We start from the raw sequence: 16,824 nt of genomic DNA, 5'->3' as shown, positions 1-16,824 counted from the left end.
AGGGAAGTAACTTACCTGCAGACTTAATCTGAGGCCATATCACAGCCATGGTAAGGCATGTAACTGGATGGCACTTCTCAAAGGAAGGTAACTAGAAAAGGCTGCAGAAGTCAATTTTGCAATGGCCACGAGGTGTGGCGGGTGTTCCGGTTGGTCATGCCGTTCCTGTTACCAGCTTTCTTTGAGGCCTGACCTAATACTACATAGTCTAGTACTAAACTACGAGCCTTTCGTGAATTGCTTTCCTGCCTTATCTTCAGTCACTTTTAGGTAGAGGTGGGAGGGGGGTCAAGTAGGAGTCTGAACGCTCGTGGGGGACTTGTGTAGAGTATGGAGGGAAATTCAGTGTGTGTGTAGTTAAGAGCTCCAGAAAGTAAAATACCACAAAATCGTTTTGGCTGTTGGGAGTGACGGTGACAGCACTGTAGGGAACATCAGTTAAGGTTGAAAAACAACCACAGAATGTGGTTTTGGAAGAAAGACATGACTTTTAAAATCGCCTCCCTTTTGTTCTCCCTGTATTCTCATGAATATAGTGGCCTGAGATTACAAGTAAATGGCATCAGTTTTTTCTTCCCTAAGTGAAAAGGCATTCACTGATTTTTTTTTTTTTTTTTTGCCTTTGCTTCCCTTCCAGTGTCAACAAGTGATACAAGAGAAGAAAAAAAAGAAGTGAACACAGACTCATTTCCTACTCCACGTGGATGATAGCTATAGCGAGAGAAAACCTCATAGTGTATCAGTTGGGGCAGAAAATGGAGGTAATTGGCAGTGGGGGCTGGGTTTTCCTTCCATCCATCTTCTGGGGTATAGGTACATTACCTACTCATATATTTTAAGAAACGTCCTTTTTATGTTGATTTGAAGTTTGGTTATAATTCTGAGAGGATTGCCTTCTCAGTTGTCGTGTACAATTTGGGCTCCCCATTAAGAGCACCGAATTACAGCAGTGGAGTTACGTGAGACCTGAAGGTTCTCATCATAAGTTGTTAAGTCTAGAACATTCCTGTAGTAGTAAATGAGCTTGGTTTTTAGGAGGGTGCCGGGCAAATGTCAGCTCCCTGGGCTGACAGAAAGACTCCAGAGCCTTTCCCTGCTCTGTCTAATGAGAGATTAGGAAAGGCCAGGAGACCTGCCTCTGCTAGTTTGGGGGGTTGTGTCAGTACAGATGCACAGAAAGGAAGCGAGGTTATCAGTTAGTCTTTGTTATGACAGTGCTTCATTTAGATGAAAGCTTCAAGTCATTATGGGCACAAGTGTCAGCTTGAACTGAAGAAGCGGGAGGGCCTTCGGTGTTTTGGCCTGACTTACGGTTATGGTAGCCATGGCCAGTGCCACCGGGCTCTGACAGGGGCTAAACCAATTGATCACAGCAGCGATTTCCGATTTTCAGTTCTATGGCAGAAGCTTCTTAGAAGCTTAAACCCTTGACCCAATGACGTCAAGTTCGCCCATTGGCTTGGAAGGTTCAGACTTGTCTTCCGTCAACACCATGATGTCAGCAGTAATGAGTGTAGGGAAGGTCGCCGAGAATGGCGGGAGCCCCCAGAGCACCAAGTCCCCCACGAAGCCTCCAGGACCAAATCGGATTGGCAGAAGGAACCAGGTAAGCTCCTGTGCGCTAGCTGGTGACATCTGGTGGCTTCAGTCTATGAGAACGTTGGGAGAAGTTTGTTCCCTTAAGCCCCAGCTTCCTAAGCCAAAACCTCGGACAAGCTCAGAACTAAAGGGACATGCCGAGAGGCTTCAAGAGTGAACTTTTCCGGGCTTATGTCAATTTCTTTCATGGAAGAAATTTTCTCTGCGGTGGTGTCAGTATTGGTGGAATCCTTATTCTCTGCCCTTTAATTTGATTTGAATGCAAGCTGTCTTCACGTGATGGCCAAGGCAAAGAATTGGACTTATTCCTCTACTGTGATGTAGTTTATTTCCTTACTCACACAGCTGGTTAATTGGGATTTTAAAGCCACCACCTTGATTTCTTTTTTTAAGTGTCTTCAGATCAGGTAGCAAATAAGTGTTGGTTTTGCTGGATCTCCCATTCAGCTTTCCACCTTTGACAAAGCACAGAATTTGGCTTCAGAGAATGCCACTCATGGGGTGATTTAGTCCTCTTGAGTTTTTAGTGGGCATCAAATCAGGAAGAGTGGGGAAGAATAAGGGGGCGGGCCAGGATTGGAAGGGTTGATTAATGATGTTACAAAGGTCTAAGGCTCCTCCACTGGGAAATAAAACAGATCTTCTAATTAACGTACAAATGGGGCACTTGAGAAAAAGTTGTCACTCTTCTGGTAGCAGTGTGTTCAAGGAAAACTCAGGGAGCGAGGCAGGGGTTGTGTGGTGCTCATTTCTTCTCTGAATCCGTGTAATCTGAACTGATGACTCCACATTTAATTTTTGTTTTAACTTACTTAATGGGTTTACACCAAATCCTCAGGGGGGAAAGGCAGTCTTCTCAGTTCCTCTCAATGCCAGGGATGGACTGGAAAGTAAACCTGTTGGGCTTTTGTGAATTCATTTCCTTTTTTATTAATAATCCTCAAGTGACTGTCCTTATACAGAATTGTCTGAGCACTATCCATGATGGTTTTCTATAAATTCTTTGAAGTATGTTAATTAAGGCTTTGGCTACCACTTGTCCTCCAGGAAAAGTCGTTCCAGCCTAAAACCCACTCCAGCAGCATAGGAGAAGGGTCCGTTCATTCCCATCTTCCTCACAGCTGAAGACTTAGCAGGGTTCAGTGATGTTTGGAGGGTTGGAGCATTGATACCTTTTTCTTTCTTTTTTCCCTTGTCTCTGCCTGCCTCTCTTCCCATGGGTACCTGAGAAAATACTCAGCCTGTATGACTGTGGCCTGAGTCGAGACGGAGCGCTAGCTCTGGGAAGAAAAGGTTTATTTCCACTCTCACGTGACTGTCCATCCATCCATCTATCCGTCCATCTCTCCATCCATCCACCCATTTCACAATATATACTTCCAGCCAGGTACTGCACCAGGTGGCAGGCATTTCGGGATGAATGAGATACGTACGGTCACCGTCTCCTCATCCTTCTATGTTCTGTCGGTAGAAAGTGGCATGGGTAGGGACGAGCCCGGCATTTCCCCGACACAGGTAGAGTTGACCGTAGTCCAGGCTCTGGTCCCTGCCCAGTGGTTCAGAGACAGGAGGTAGAACCCTAGAGTGTGACCCACAGCACCTCCATCCCTGCATGGTAAATGGAGGTGACTCTGCAGGTGTGGGCAAGCAAATGGGACGGGTGTACCTGAGCCATTTCCATCTACCTTCTGTGTCCTCCAGGGTTCCTCAGGGCATAGGCTCAGTGTTCGCAGGGGAGGTAACCTCTGGCCCAGAGGTAACGTGGAAAGACAGCGCATTAAAAACAGCAGAGCGCAGTTGGGGAGAGAGTGGGCATCACCCTTACCTGTGAGCGGGTAGGGAAGGCCGAGAGCGGGAGCCTGGGGAGAAGGCCCATCAGCACTAGCACCGAGTTCCAGGACAGATTAGCCACAGCCGGACGCCGACACAGGTGCCAGATTGTTTCATTATGGAATGGTTAGTTATCACATTAGCTGCTAATTTTATCTGTCAGCTCAGGAAGTCTGCTTCTTCCACCAGCACAGCCGCAGTAACTGGATTCACAGCAGGGCTGTTCTCTTTGCTGTTGGGTTTGTTTGTGAAAATTAAATCTGAGTCCAGAGGTTTCCTTCTCCCCGACCACTGTGGATTCTGTAGACCTGTGTGAGGGTCTGCGGAGTGCAGCTGCCAGCCTCACAGAAGGTTTGGTGCCGGAGGCTCCAAGGACCTACTCAGTGTGTCCAGTATCTACCTCCAGGTGTGCACAGGATGGTTTTTTCAAGAAACGTGCTGCCTCAGGAGGCTACCCACACAGACGCCTGGCTTTTTGACATTTACTGACTTTTTCTTTTTTTAGAGAGGGAAAGAGCACCTGAGTGGGGAGAGGGGCACAAGGAGGGAGGGAGAAGAGAGAGAGAGAGAGAGAGAGAGAGAGAGAGAGAGAGAGAGAGAGAGAGAGAGAATTCTAAGCAGGCTCTACACTCAGTGCAGAGCCCGACACAGGGCTCAATCCCACAACCCTGGGATCATGACCTGAGCCAAAATCAAGAGTCAGACGTTCAACTGACCGAGCCACCGGGCACCCCATTTATTGACATCTTATTGATGAATCTTTCTTTAAAAAAAATTTTATTAATATATATTGTTCTATAACAAAAATACCCCAGGGACTAAGTTTGGGTCCAGCTATGAGACAGCCCTCATTATTATAGCGATTGCTTTCATTTTGTTGTGAATGCTTTCGTTTTTGATGTTTCTCTTTGGTGGTTCTTGGCCAGCTCCATTGTGGCTGGAGTCGGATGGGCCGAGAAGGAGTGACACCTCTCCCTGCTCCATACACATCATGCCCCTGGGAGGATGGTGGTGAGGCTGGCAGGTTTTTTTGTAACTGTCTCTGGGTTATCAGCTTCCTTAGGCTTCCTATCTGGTTTTTTGTGTTTTTTTTTTGTTGTTTTTTTTTTTTTAAATTTGAGAGTGAGGGGCGCCTGGGTGGCTCAGTCAGTTGAGCGTCCGACTCTTGATCCCGGCTCAGGGCATGATCTCACAGTTCATGAGTTCGAGCCCCACATCTGACTGCTGCCAGCACAGAGCCTGTTTTGGATCCTCTGTCTCCCTCTCTTTCTGCCCTTCCCCTGCTTTTTAAAAAAAATTTGAGGGTGAAAAATATGTAGTGTACCTTTTCTCAGACCCAGTGCCACAGATGAGAAAAGCATTTGTATTGCTTAAAAATGAGGCCTGTTAGTCTTTGAAGAGGACACAGAAGTACCGTGGGCATATACATCCTGGACATCCTCATGCATTCGCTCCACCCCATCTGGTTTATGGTGCCATTTGTTTTTAGAGTCTTCAGAGTGATTTTTATTTTCATCGTCTCTCATGAGCCAACCACAAGGGTGTTTCCTTTCTGTGCCTTGGGGTTAATCCTTTTTTTTGATGAGACTTGTGTAGCATAGTCATGCCCTAAACTGGGCATGGGCTGGGAGAGCAGCCAGCCTGAGTTTTAATCCTGGGTCTCCTACTTCATGGTTTCCTCATTTGAGACAGGTTACTTACCTCTCTGTACCTCAGTTTCCTCATCCAGAAAATGGGATCTGTAGCCGTGGTTGTGACATTTCTATATGTAGCATTTAGCGCATAGTAAGTGTTCAAGGATGGGCATTATTTGCAAAGAACAGAAACTCATTCAGATGAGTACAAGTAAAAACAGGTCTGTTGAAAGAAGTCTGAGGGTCCAGCCTGGCAGATGGTGCCGTCCCCTATCTCAGGCTACCTGGTCTCCCACTTCCGTGAGCACCCATGTCCTCCCCAGCTGCATTGTCATGGCTTGGGCTCGCCCCAGTGCTCAGCTCAGCCCCAGGACTACATGAACTTTGAATTCAGGTGTTCCTGATCACTTGTGGTAGTAACTTAGTCACCCCCAAACCTGGGTGCATATGAACAACGACTGGGGAACTTGAGAAACGAGCAGATTTCTGGGGTACACCCCCCCCCCCCATTCTGAATCAGCATGCCAGGAGTCTAGTCTAGAACTATGTCGTTCAGAAATCTGCCCAGGTGATTCTGCTGATCAGTGGGAAACCCACTGATCTCAGTCTCTAAGCATCCTCATTTCAGATTCCTGGGCGAGATATCCATGCCTTGATCCTGTTGGTTTTGGGAGATGAGGGCAGAGACCGGGGACCATGTGGGTGAGGGGGCACGTCCAGGGCAGCTCCCCGTGAATTATTTGGAGAAAGGAACCATACCACATGGCTAGTGAGGGAGCTCGTTCTTTTCCTTAGAAAGGTAAAAATCTATTGCTTGAAGGCAGCCTGTCCTGGGTGTGTAGAGGGAACATAAAATGATCCACCTTGCCAAGTAGTGATCTGGTTCTTTTGTCACCCTCTGTGGAAGGCGTCAGCCCCGGTGTGCCCCCCCCCATCACAGTTTGGAAAAGGACAGCATTCTTACTGATTATCGATGAGCGGTGTCAAGCAGGTGCAAGCAGCAAGTAAGAGGGGCATGTCGATGCCTGTGGGGCACACAGCTGGGCACGGAAGCCTTGTCATGTTGGGAGGAGAACTTCACTGCCTCTCCTGTGTGCTCAGGAGTAGTGACTGGAGCCACGTAGGTGGGGCTTGGGGAGAGAGCTATTCCGTTTCTACCTCTGCTGTGACTTGATCCTTGTTTTTTTTGTTGGCACTGATGATTAATTAAATGGTGTTTAATAAGAACACTGATATTTATGGAGCACTTAGCCTGTACCAGGCACTATTCCAGTGCTTAACATGTGCTCATTGATTTAATCCTCATCACAGCACGGTCTGGGAGATGCCGTTATTTTTTCCCATTTTACACATGAGGAAACTGAGGGCAGACAGGACTGTGACTTACCCAAGCTCGTACCTGGACAGGCTCTGGAGACCATGCTCTCCGTGATTTATTGTTATGGCTCTTTGAGACACAGATGCTTATGACAGGAACAAGAGGCACTGGCTTACTGTGTGAGTTGAACTTGATTTTCCCTTGTATTATGTCTTTGCAGGAAACGAAAGAGGAGAAGTCTTCCTATAACTGTCCCCTGTGTGAAAAGATTTGCACTACACAGCATCAGCTAACTATGCACATCCGTCAGGTTTGCTGCCGATTTCATACTTGTATTAGAAATCTTTCTTCATTAAGAGAGGGCAGTTTGATCTTAGCAGATGCATTGTGGCTGAGCTTAATTCAGATTTAATATTTTAATAATCTCAAGGGGTGGTTATGAAATAAGTTTTTGCAGGTCCGTGTTACCGTGACAGAATCCCTGGTCAACACAGAATACCTTTTCAGAAGTTAGCAAACATCTAGCTAAAATGACCACATCGAACAGAAGACTTTTCATCATATGACTCATCAGTTTGAACCAAACCTCCTCACAGCACAGTGAGATTGTAGAGATAGATCCCAAGTCTTCATACTGCTATAAACTTACATCATGCGGCAGGAAATTTATTCATTTGGCATTTCTTTTGGCTTCTATATTATGACCTTTATCCTTCTCCCTTGCCTGGTGTGGCAAATTGATGACAAACTATGGATGAATCGAGAACACAGAAGGATTAATCATATATACATACATGTGTGTGTGTGTGTATATATATATATATATATATATATATATATGTGTATATATATATATATATGTATGTATATTTTTTTGTTGTTTGTTTGGAAATATATATATATTTTTGGAGTGGGAATGGATAATTTTTTTTTTCATTTTATTTATTTTTTCATCATGACACAGGCACTCGGTAAGCCCCATCATCTCTTTCCCCCATCTGTCACCCACCTCCTCTCTGGTAACCCATCAGTTCTCTAAAGTTAAAAGTCTGTTTCTTGGTTTGTCTATCTCTCTCTCTCTCTCTTTTTCCCTTGCTCGTTTTTTTTTTTTTTCTTAAATTCTGCATATGAGTGAGAAGGATTGACAATATTAAAATCATAACATGGCACTGAGGAATAATACCATTAAGTAACTTGGGTTTGGAGAGAAATGTTCCTTCTTAATGTATTTCAGAGGCTAGAACTCTAAACTGTGCAGTTTTCAGTTCTCTTTCCCTGACAGCAAGACTGAGTCAGCAAACTTGAAGAATGGATGTTGCCTTAATGCAAAGACCGTATTTCACGTTAGCTTCATAGTTGAGAGTCCTTCTGCTCATGTTAATGTATGTGGTCAGTCCATCTATGTGTGTCCCCAAGAAAGGCCTGCAGAGACCCCACCCCTCTCTGGGCCTTGCAGAAGTGTTTTCCAAAACTGGAACACGAAAGTGGAAGAAGATCACACAGAATAGTTATTTGCCTGTGTTCCTGGTAGATGTTGACATTTGGGAAGATATTTAAAATGAAACAAAAAAAAAAAAATATCAGAGAAGCTTTGCTGTTTTTTTTTTCTTTTTTTATATAAAGCTCTTAATTTGCATTTCATAATTGCCAAGCTTTGACCCACCTTCTCAAGTGACCAATGTGATGATTGCTTTCCCCAGCACAACACAGACACTGGAGGGGCAGACCATTCGTGCAGCATCTGCGGGAAGTCACTGAGTTCGGCCAGCTCCCTGGACCGCCACATGCTGGTGCACTCTGGCGAGAGGCCTTACAAGTGCACTGTGTGTGGCCAGTCTTTTACCACCAATGGGAACATGCACAGGTGGGTGAGGGCGGCCTTTGCCTCTGGAGGTTGACAGAAAGTCAAGTGGCCTTTGAGCCACCAGGGGACTTGCCTCCAAGCTCTTAGGATCTGTGCACTGCATGGAGAAGTGGGAGAGATGTGCTCATTCTCTCCAGGGTATGGGACGTGTCTGGCCATGGGAAACAGAAGTACCTGGGCGAGGTCTTTGGCCTTTGGGGATCCTCAGGATGAAACACAGAGTCCTTCCCCCTCTGCCAATTGGAGTTTCTTTGTTTGGGTGCCAGAGGTGGGCAGCTTATCAGATACTGAGGAGCCCTCAAGGAATAGCACGGTAACCCTTGCCTCTTAAAAATCTATTTGCATATGCCTCCCAGATTCCCTGCAGCTCTTTTCCTTGCGAAAAATTTCTGGGGCTTTTGAATAAATAGTGAGATGGCCTGGTCTTAGAACTTCAGGATAAGATGGGATAAAATGAAGAAAAAGAAGATCTGATAAATGTCAGGAATTTATTTCTTGAGGGAGAAAAGCAGCTCACTCAGAAGTGGGAGAGAGCCCCGTGGTGGGCATATTAAAATTGTGTGGGACAAAACCAATAGAAAATAAACTTTATAGAATGATTACATATGGTTTGAGGGGTTAGAACAGAAAGACTTTTTTTTAATGCTCATTTTTTTAAAAAATGTTCATTTATTTTGAGAGAGAGTGTGAGCAGGGGAGAGGGGGAGAGAGAGAGAGAATCTCAAGCAGGCTCCACCCTGTCAGCACAGAGCCTGATGCTGGGCTCGAACTCCCAAACTGTGAGACCATGACCTGAGATGAAATCAAGACTCCGACACTTCACTGATGAGCCGGCCACCCAGGCGCCCCTTAAATGCTCCTGTTTTACACAAACATTTTAGGAACATCAAGACTCTAGGGAAAGTTTTTAAAGGGACTCAAAAAAATATCACCTTCTCAGAAAAACCAGACTATTCTTACTTTTCTATATTTCCTTTCCAGGCATCACGCTGCTCTGCTTTTTAAAAATTGACTAACCACCCCTCCCCTCCCCGCCATTATTTTTTTTAACACGTTTTTTTCCAAAGAACACTTTACAGCGTTACTATGAAATTGATACTTAATTATATACCAATACTAAAAGGAAATAGGCCAGTTTATTCTACCTAAAACCGTATTATGAACCACTGATGGTGTACTTGGGACATACTGGTAATAGTGATAGATCTCTGGCTTTTGGAATAGGCACTCGGTGTCAAACCTTCACTCTGCCACTTGTAAGTTTTCCATTCTTGAGCAAGTTTCTTAACCTTTGTACCTCGTTTTCCTCCTCACTGAAATGAGCCTTTTAATAGTATCCACCATCTCACTGGAGTGGGGTGAGGGTGAGGAGATCATGAATTTTGCACACAGTCAAGGCACATGGCAAGCACTCCATAAATGTTATCTGTCATTACTGTTTGCATTTCTAAGTAATGCTGCAGGAATCCAAAGCCTGTGGATTTCTCAGTCTGGACTGGAAGGAAGGTGTATAGTGTGACTTTACAAAAGGTATCAATATTTTAAAGGATTTTTACAAAGTATTTTACTTTTTTTCTTTCCATGTAAATTTCAGTCCTCTTTGCCCCTCATCTCCTTCTGGGAGTGTTTTTGGGCAGGAAGAAGGAGGTGAATAAATATCATCACCATTTTTTAGTATTCTTTTTTACATTTTGGCTTTTTGCTTTTTTACCACCGTGTTCAGCCCATCAGGATCAGTTTACCTTCTTTTGCCGTTTTGTTTTGCCTGGTCCTTCTATCCTCTCCCCACCCCCCCCACCCCCCCCCCAAAAAAAGAAGTCCTTTGTCCCTTACATATTTGCCCTCTCAAAATCTGTTCCTGGGTATTGCCTATTTCCTTCTTGGGCGGTTTCCCTGCTTCCTCTTCCTGAGACCCATGCCCAGTGGAACCTCCCATGGAGAGGGCAGTGGGGCGCATTAGTGACAATTACTGTCCTTGAGGCTGTGCTGGCCCTGAGCGCTCACTGTTGATGATTCTCCACGAGACCTCTCTGGTCTTGGGCCCAGTCACTTCTGACTGGGAAAATTTCCATTTGGGGACAGCATCTGTGATTGAATACGGCACATGTCAAGCACATCTGTAAATAGTTACTGCCTTCTACAGTGATGTATCAGACAATGCATCTTATAAATAACCATAGTTAAAGCTACAGTTACTGTGTGCATCAGGCACTGGGCTCGACACTTTGCTTTTTTTTTTTTTCATCTTTAGGAGATATAATTCATATGCCATATATTTCACCCATTTAAAGCGTACAATTTAGTGTGTTTCAGTATATACATAGAGTTCTGCAGCTATCACTACAATCAATATTCGGCCATTTTCATCATCCCGTAAAAGAAACCCCATACCCATCAGTAGTCTCTTCTCATTACTCCCCACCCTCCAGCCCTAGGAAGACACTAATCTACTTTTTGTCTCTGGATTTGTGTACTCTAACATGTGGCCTTTTGTGACTTGCTTCTTTGCTTACCATTATGTTTTTAAGATTTATCTATGTTATAGCACATATCCGTGCTTCATCCTTTTTTGTTGTTGAATAATAGTCCATTGTATGGATCTACCATATTTTATTTTATTTATCTCTTCATCGATTGGTGGACATCTGAGTCATTTCCATTCTTTGGCTATTATGTATGATCCTCCTGTGAACATTCTCATCCAGTCTTTTTGTGTGAACATAGGTTTTCATTTCTCTTGGGCAGATACTTCAGAGTGAAGTGGCTGGGTCATGTGGTAACTCTATGTTTAACATTTTGAAGACCTGCCAAACTGTTTTCCAAAGTGTCTGCATCGTCTTACATTCCCACCAGCAGAGTGTGAGGGTTGCAGCTTTTCCACATCCTTGCCAACACCTGTTACCGCCTGTCTTTTTCACGAAAGCCATCCTCTTAGGTGTGAAGTGGAATCCCATGAGTTTTATAATTGTAGTTCTTACATTAAGTCTGTGATCTGTTTTGAGTTAATATTTGAGTATAGTGTAAAGAAGGGGTCCAACTTTAGTCTTTGGCACTTTGTTGAAAAGGCTTTTCTTTCCCCCATTCAGTGGTCTGGCCACTCTTGTCAAAATTCAGTTGACCATCAGTGGAAGGATTTTTTTCTCTACTCAGTTCTGTTTCATTGATCTATATGTCTTCATGTCTACCCCAAGGCCTAACACTGTATTGATTACTGCAACTTTCTGGGAGATGTGAATCCTCCAAATTAGGTCTTTTTTACGATTGTTTTGGCTACTATGGGTTGCTTGGATTTCTGTATGAATTTTAAGAACAGCTTGTCAATTTCCACACAAAAGGCAGCTGGCATAAGGGTTATAAAGTACGTAGATCAATTTGGAGGTATTGTCCTCTTACCAGTGTTAAAACTTTGAGATATTTTCTATTTATGTCTATTACATGTTAATAGATTTCTGTCAACTGTGTTTTAAATAGTTTTCAAAGTGCAAGTTTTGTGTTTATTTTGTTAATTAATTTCTAAGTGTCCTTTTTTTTACGGTATTGGAAGTAGAATTGTTTTGCTTTGTTTTTTAACATTTATTTTTGAGAGAGCACACACGCGTGAGCGAGCGGGGGAGGGGCAGAGAGAGAGGGGGAGACACAGAATCCGAAGCAGGCTCCAAGAGCCCAACGCAGGGCTTGAACTCACGAACCGTGAGATCATGATCTGAGCTGAAGTTGGACGCTTAACCGACTGAGCCGCCCAGGCGCCCCTAGAATTGTTTTGTTTTTGTTTTTGTTTTAATCTTTATTTTTGAGAGAGAGGGAGGGGAGGGGCAGAGAGAGAGGGGGACGCAGAATACAAAGCAGGCTCCGGGCTCTGAGCTGTCAACACAAAGCCTGATGTGGGCCTCGAACTGCGAACTGAGAGATCATGACCTGAGCTGAAGTCGGACACTTAACCAACTGAGCCACCCAGGTACCCCTAGAATTGTGTTTTTGATTGTTCATTGCTGGTGTATAGAAATACTCACATTTTGTACTGCTCTTGTTTCCTGCAACTTTGCTGATCTTGTTTATTCATTCTAATGGTTATTTGGTGAATTCCTTAGGATTTTCTGTATATGACATCATGTCACCTACAAATAGAGACAGTGTGCTTCTTCCTTCGAAACTAATCTGGATGCCTTATTTTTCTCGCCTGCTAGCCCTGGCTGGCCCCTCCAGTGCAGTGTTAAATAGAAGTGAAGAGAACGGACACCCTGGTGTTATTTCTGTTCTTAGGGAGAATGCATTCAGTCTTTCTCCATTAAGTATGGTGTTCATTATGGGTTTTTCATAAATGCCCTTTATCAGTTTGAGGAAGTTCTTTTCAGTCCCAGTCCACTTAGCACTTTCATCGCAAAAGGGGGTTGGATTTTGTCAAACGCCTTTTTTTTTTTTTTTTTTTTTTGCATTTATTGAGATGGTCTGATTATTTTTTACCTTTCTTGTGTTCTGTTTTGTATGTTAAACCAGCCTCCTTCCTGGGATGAATCCCACTTGGTACGGTCATTTTCACATGTTGATGGACAGGGTTTGCTAGTATTTTATTACAGGACGTTTGCCTATATTCATAAGAGATATTGGTCTGTCGATTCCTTATGAGTCCTTGTCTGGGCACTACTGCTAGTCTCGCAGAGTGAGTTGGGAAGTATTCTGTCTGCCTCTGTTTTTTTGAAGAGTTTGTTGGTGTTAATTCTTCTTAAGAGTTTGGTAGGACTCACCAATGAAGCCACCTGGGTTTTTCTTTCTGAGAAGTTTTTAAATTACTAATTCAGCCTCTTTACTTATGATCGGTCTGTTTCACATTTCTGTTTCTTCTTGAGTCTATTTCCGTCGTTTGTGTCCGTTCCAGGAATTTGGCCATTTAATCTAAATTATCTTATTGGTTGGCCTACAGTTGTTCACTTTCCCTTTATAGGCCTTTCTGTCCTGAGTCGTAATGCCCCCTCTTTTCATTCCTGATACCAATCACTTGCGTCTTCTTTATTTTTTTTCCTTAGTCAGTCTAGCTAAACATTTGTCAGTTTTATTGAGATGTTCAAAGAAACAATTTTTGATTTTGTAGTTTTATTCTCTGTTGCTTTTCTGCTGTTTCATTAATTTCCCACTCTACATTATTTCCCTCTTTCTATGTGCTTTAGGGTAGCTAGCTCTTTTTCCAGCGTTTAAAAGTAGAAGGTGAGGATATTGATTTGAGAACATCTTTTGTACCACAGGCATGTACAGCTATAAATCTCTTTTTAGGCATTCTTTAGTTATATCTTGCGTTTCCTTGTTCATTCATCTCAAAGTATTTTCTAATTTCCCTTGTGATTTCTTCTTTGGCCCGTTGGTTATTTCAGAATGTTCAGCGTCCGCATATTTGCGAATCCCCAAATTTCTTTCTGCTATTAATTTCTAATTTCATACCATTGTAGTTGGAGAACATACTTTGTATGATTTCAATCCTTTGAAATTTCTGGAGGCTCATTTTATGGCCTAGCATATGGTCTGTCCTGGAGGATGGCCCGTGTCTCTCTGAGAAGAGTGTTCGTTCTGCTGTTGCTTGGTGTGTCCTCTGGAGGTGCCGGGAGGTCTAGCTGGTTTATATGTTGTTCACATTTTCTCTTTCCTTGTCGATTGCCAATTTTTTTTATGCACTCTACCTGTAAGGTTTGTGGAATTGCTATCCCATTTTGCATGAGGAAACTTGCTTGGGATCAGAGTAACAGCCAAGGTTGAGACTTGAATGTCTGCTGTGGGCTTAGTGGCCATGCTTGTAATGACTATGAGAAAGAATTGATAATAGTGTTTGTATCATTTTTTATATTAGAAAAAAGCACTCTTTCACCCACCCCCAAAGCAGCTCCATGCTCTCGTAGAGCATTACAGTTGACCCTTGAACAGTGCAGGGGTTGGGGGTGCCAACCGCCAGTCAGTCGAAAATCACACAACTCTTCTGACTCTCCCAAAACTTAACTACTAATAACCTGCTGTTGACTGGAAGCCTCACTGAGCACATAAACATATATGTTGATTAACATGTATTTTGTATGTTGTATGTATTATATACTATATTTTTACAACAAAGTAAGCTACAGAAAAGAAAACATGATTAAGAAAATCATAAGGAGGGGCATCACCTGGGCAGCTCACTCAGTTGTTCATCTGACTCTTGATTTCAGCTCAGGTCATGATCCCAGGGTGGTGGGATCGAGCCCCACTTTGGGCTGTGCACTGAGCATGGAGCCTGCTTAAGATCTTCTCTCCCTCTTTGCCCCTCTCCTCTGCTCACACACACTCTCTCTCTCTCTCTCTAAAATAAAATAAATAAAAATACACTTTAAAAAATCATAAGGAAAATACATTTACAGTACTTCACTGTACCAAAAAAATCTATAGATAAGCAGACCTATATAGTTCACACCCCCATCGTTCAAAGGTCAACTGTATTTTTAACATTAAACTATTTCAGCCAAGTTATTTCAGTCACTTTATTTAGTGAGCATGGGATAGCCTTTTATTGGATTTTATGACGGTTTTTTGTTTGGTATACATGGGTAGAAATGATCCTCAATTTTTTATAGCTCAGCCCTTGATATTATCCTAAGATACAGTTCTTATTTGTAAACAGTATATATTGGACTTGTTTGTAAACTATTGTTTATAAATATTTTTTTTTTCAAGCAGGCCTTAGGGATGTTTGTGCTAATTTTGGATTTTGGACTGATTTTATTTATCATGAGTCATCTTGATTGGGAGCGGAGGACTAATTGTTGTGGGCCAAGTTCTAGGCCTAATTCTGCAGGACGCCACAGGAATCTCTTAATTTGTATACACTTTAACAGAATGGCATAGGAAGACCTCGTTGAGAACTTATGCTCAAATGCAGCAATGTTTGTGAAAGCATTTCGAAGGATAACAGTGCAGCATGGAAATGTCGTGGGTGGGGGATGTTTCTCAGTTTGTATTATTGGAGCTGAAAGCACACTTGTGATACTCTGTGAAGCATGTGCCACTCCTAGCTGTGTGACCCTAGAGAAGTTGTTTGGCCTCTCTGTGTCTCGATTACTTCATCCATAGAAAGCCGTGATACCTGTACCAGTGTTATGGCTACACTGTGGGGATTCACAAATTAATACATGCAGAGCACTTAGGATGTTTATCAGTGGTCACCAGTGTTGCTCTCCTACTGCCACTGAAGGACAGACAGTATGCCAAGTAAGCATTCCTATAATACCAGAAAATAAATCAAGAGGTTGCTTTTATTTTTGTTTTCTTTTTGCTACACACTGAATCTGTAATTTAACATTTAGAATATTTGAGTTCATCATACCACATTTATTTTGCCTTTTCTGCAGAAAATTGCAAATAATAGGTTAAAAGAACATTTCAGCTTGTGGTAATCAATCACAGTCATTACCACTTTCATTTGCTGGTGAAACCGTACTTTTGGGGAAAAAAAATTATAAAAATGTGAAAACATAAAAAATGTGTTAGAGAGAGTGGAGTTAGACTTCTTTGTCCCAGGGATCTGTTCCAGAACGTGAGACTCAAATAGTGAGCTGTGATCTCCCCTGAGCACATACCTGTGTTTCATTAATCAGAGACCAGAGCTGTCCTGGGACGCGTGTGTGCAGGAATTAAAAAGAACAGCGAAAACCCACGTTTTGAGGAGCTGTATCCTCACTCGATTTTCAGAGTATGGAAGGAAGTCAGTCGACTATGAGTTTGATGCTGAAGACGGAAGTTCTGTTTCTCTTTTTCCTCCTTTCTCATTTTCCTTCTTTTGCTGCTGCTTCCCACGTCTGTGGCACTGGCTGGGATCAGGGAAAGCCAGGAGCTCATCTGTGGGGGCTCTGGGGCCCACGCCCCGCTGAGTGATCCAAGACCCCCTGGCCTGCATTCATTTCCCCCTGAGTGCTGGGCGCTCGCACCACCCCCATGTGTCCCATTCTGTCTTGTTGACAACCAGGCCCTCCTTTTCTGTGTCAGTTTCAGGGTCTGATTTTCAGCTACTCCCCTGAGGCGTGCAGATTCAGTAGGACCCCTGCTATGACATGATTCCTTGTGGTGTGGCTTTCTAGATCCATTTCCCCAAGGCTCGATTCTGGCACACAGTATCATTTAGGAACAGATTTCACCTTCCCTCCGCCTCCTGCTCCAAAGGGCATCTGCATGTGCACAGGTGATGCCTATCTCCGCATGGACATGTTCTTCCAGATAAGCCTCGCCTTCCCAGTGGTTAGTGTTGAGCAGGCTGCTGTACAGGGCAGATCTGGGCTCCATCCCAGACTCTGGTTGCTGCTGCACTCAGAGGTCCTCCGTGTACATCTCGCAACCCAGACCCCAGGAACTACTCCTTTTCAATTTCAGGTTGTTCTTAACCGACAATGAGGCACTCTGTCGCCACCCACTTTATGAAGCAACTCATTCTGTTTCCTTTGGCCGCTAGTCATTTTAGGATGATGCAGTAGTTACCTTTGTTTATAAGACAAGTCAATCTTTTGGTAGCGTTTCCTTAGTCTTAGGAGGGGAGCCTCAGCGCATAAGCAAGAGACCGTGTCAATCTGTTACCA

The 16,824-nt window shown here is 43.5% G+C and overlaps 1 protein-coding gene across 7 annotated transcripts in view; it reads left to right on the top strand.

Moving 5' to 3' along the window:
• Positions 1-16,824, top strand: part of RREB1 (ras responsive element binding protein 1) — a 182,769-nt gene that overhangs the window by 113,833 nt on the left and 52,112 nt on the right. For 6 of the 7 annotated variants that reach the window (XM_060614871.2, XM_060614875.2, XM_060614868.2 and 3 more), the window contains exons 3-6: positions 638-761; positions 1,394-1,606; positions 6,602-6,691; positions 8,082-8,245. In XM_060614871.2, coding sequence (XP_060470854.1) covers positions 1,436-1,606; positions 6,602-6,691; positions 8,082-8,245 — 425 coding nt within the window. In that variant the 5' untranslated portion in view covers positions 638-761; positions 1,394-1,435. The remainder of the gene's footprint in view (positions 1-637; positions 762-1,393; positions 1,607-6,601; positions 6,692-8,081; positions 8,246-16,824) is intronic. The other variant, XM_060614874.2, reaches the window with a different exon arrangement.

Source organism: Panthera onca, chromosome B2 (assembly GCF_046562875.1).
Source record: "Panthera onca isolate mPanOnc1 chromosome B2, mPanOnc1 haplotype 2, whole genome shotgun sequence".
Classification (NCBI taxonomy): Eukaryota; Metazoa; Chordata; class Mammalia; order Carnivora; family Felidae; genus Panthera; species Panthera onca.
This window is presented reverse-complemented; position numbering and strand designations above follow the sequence as displayed.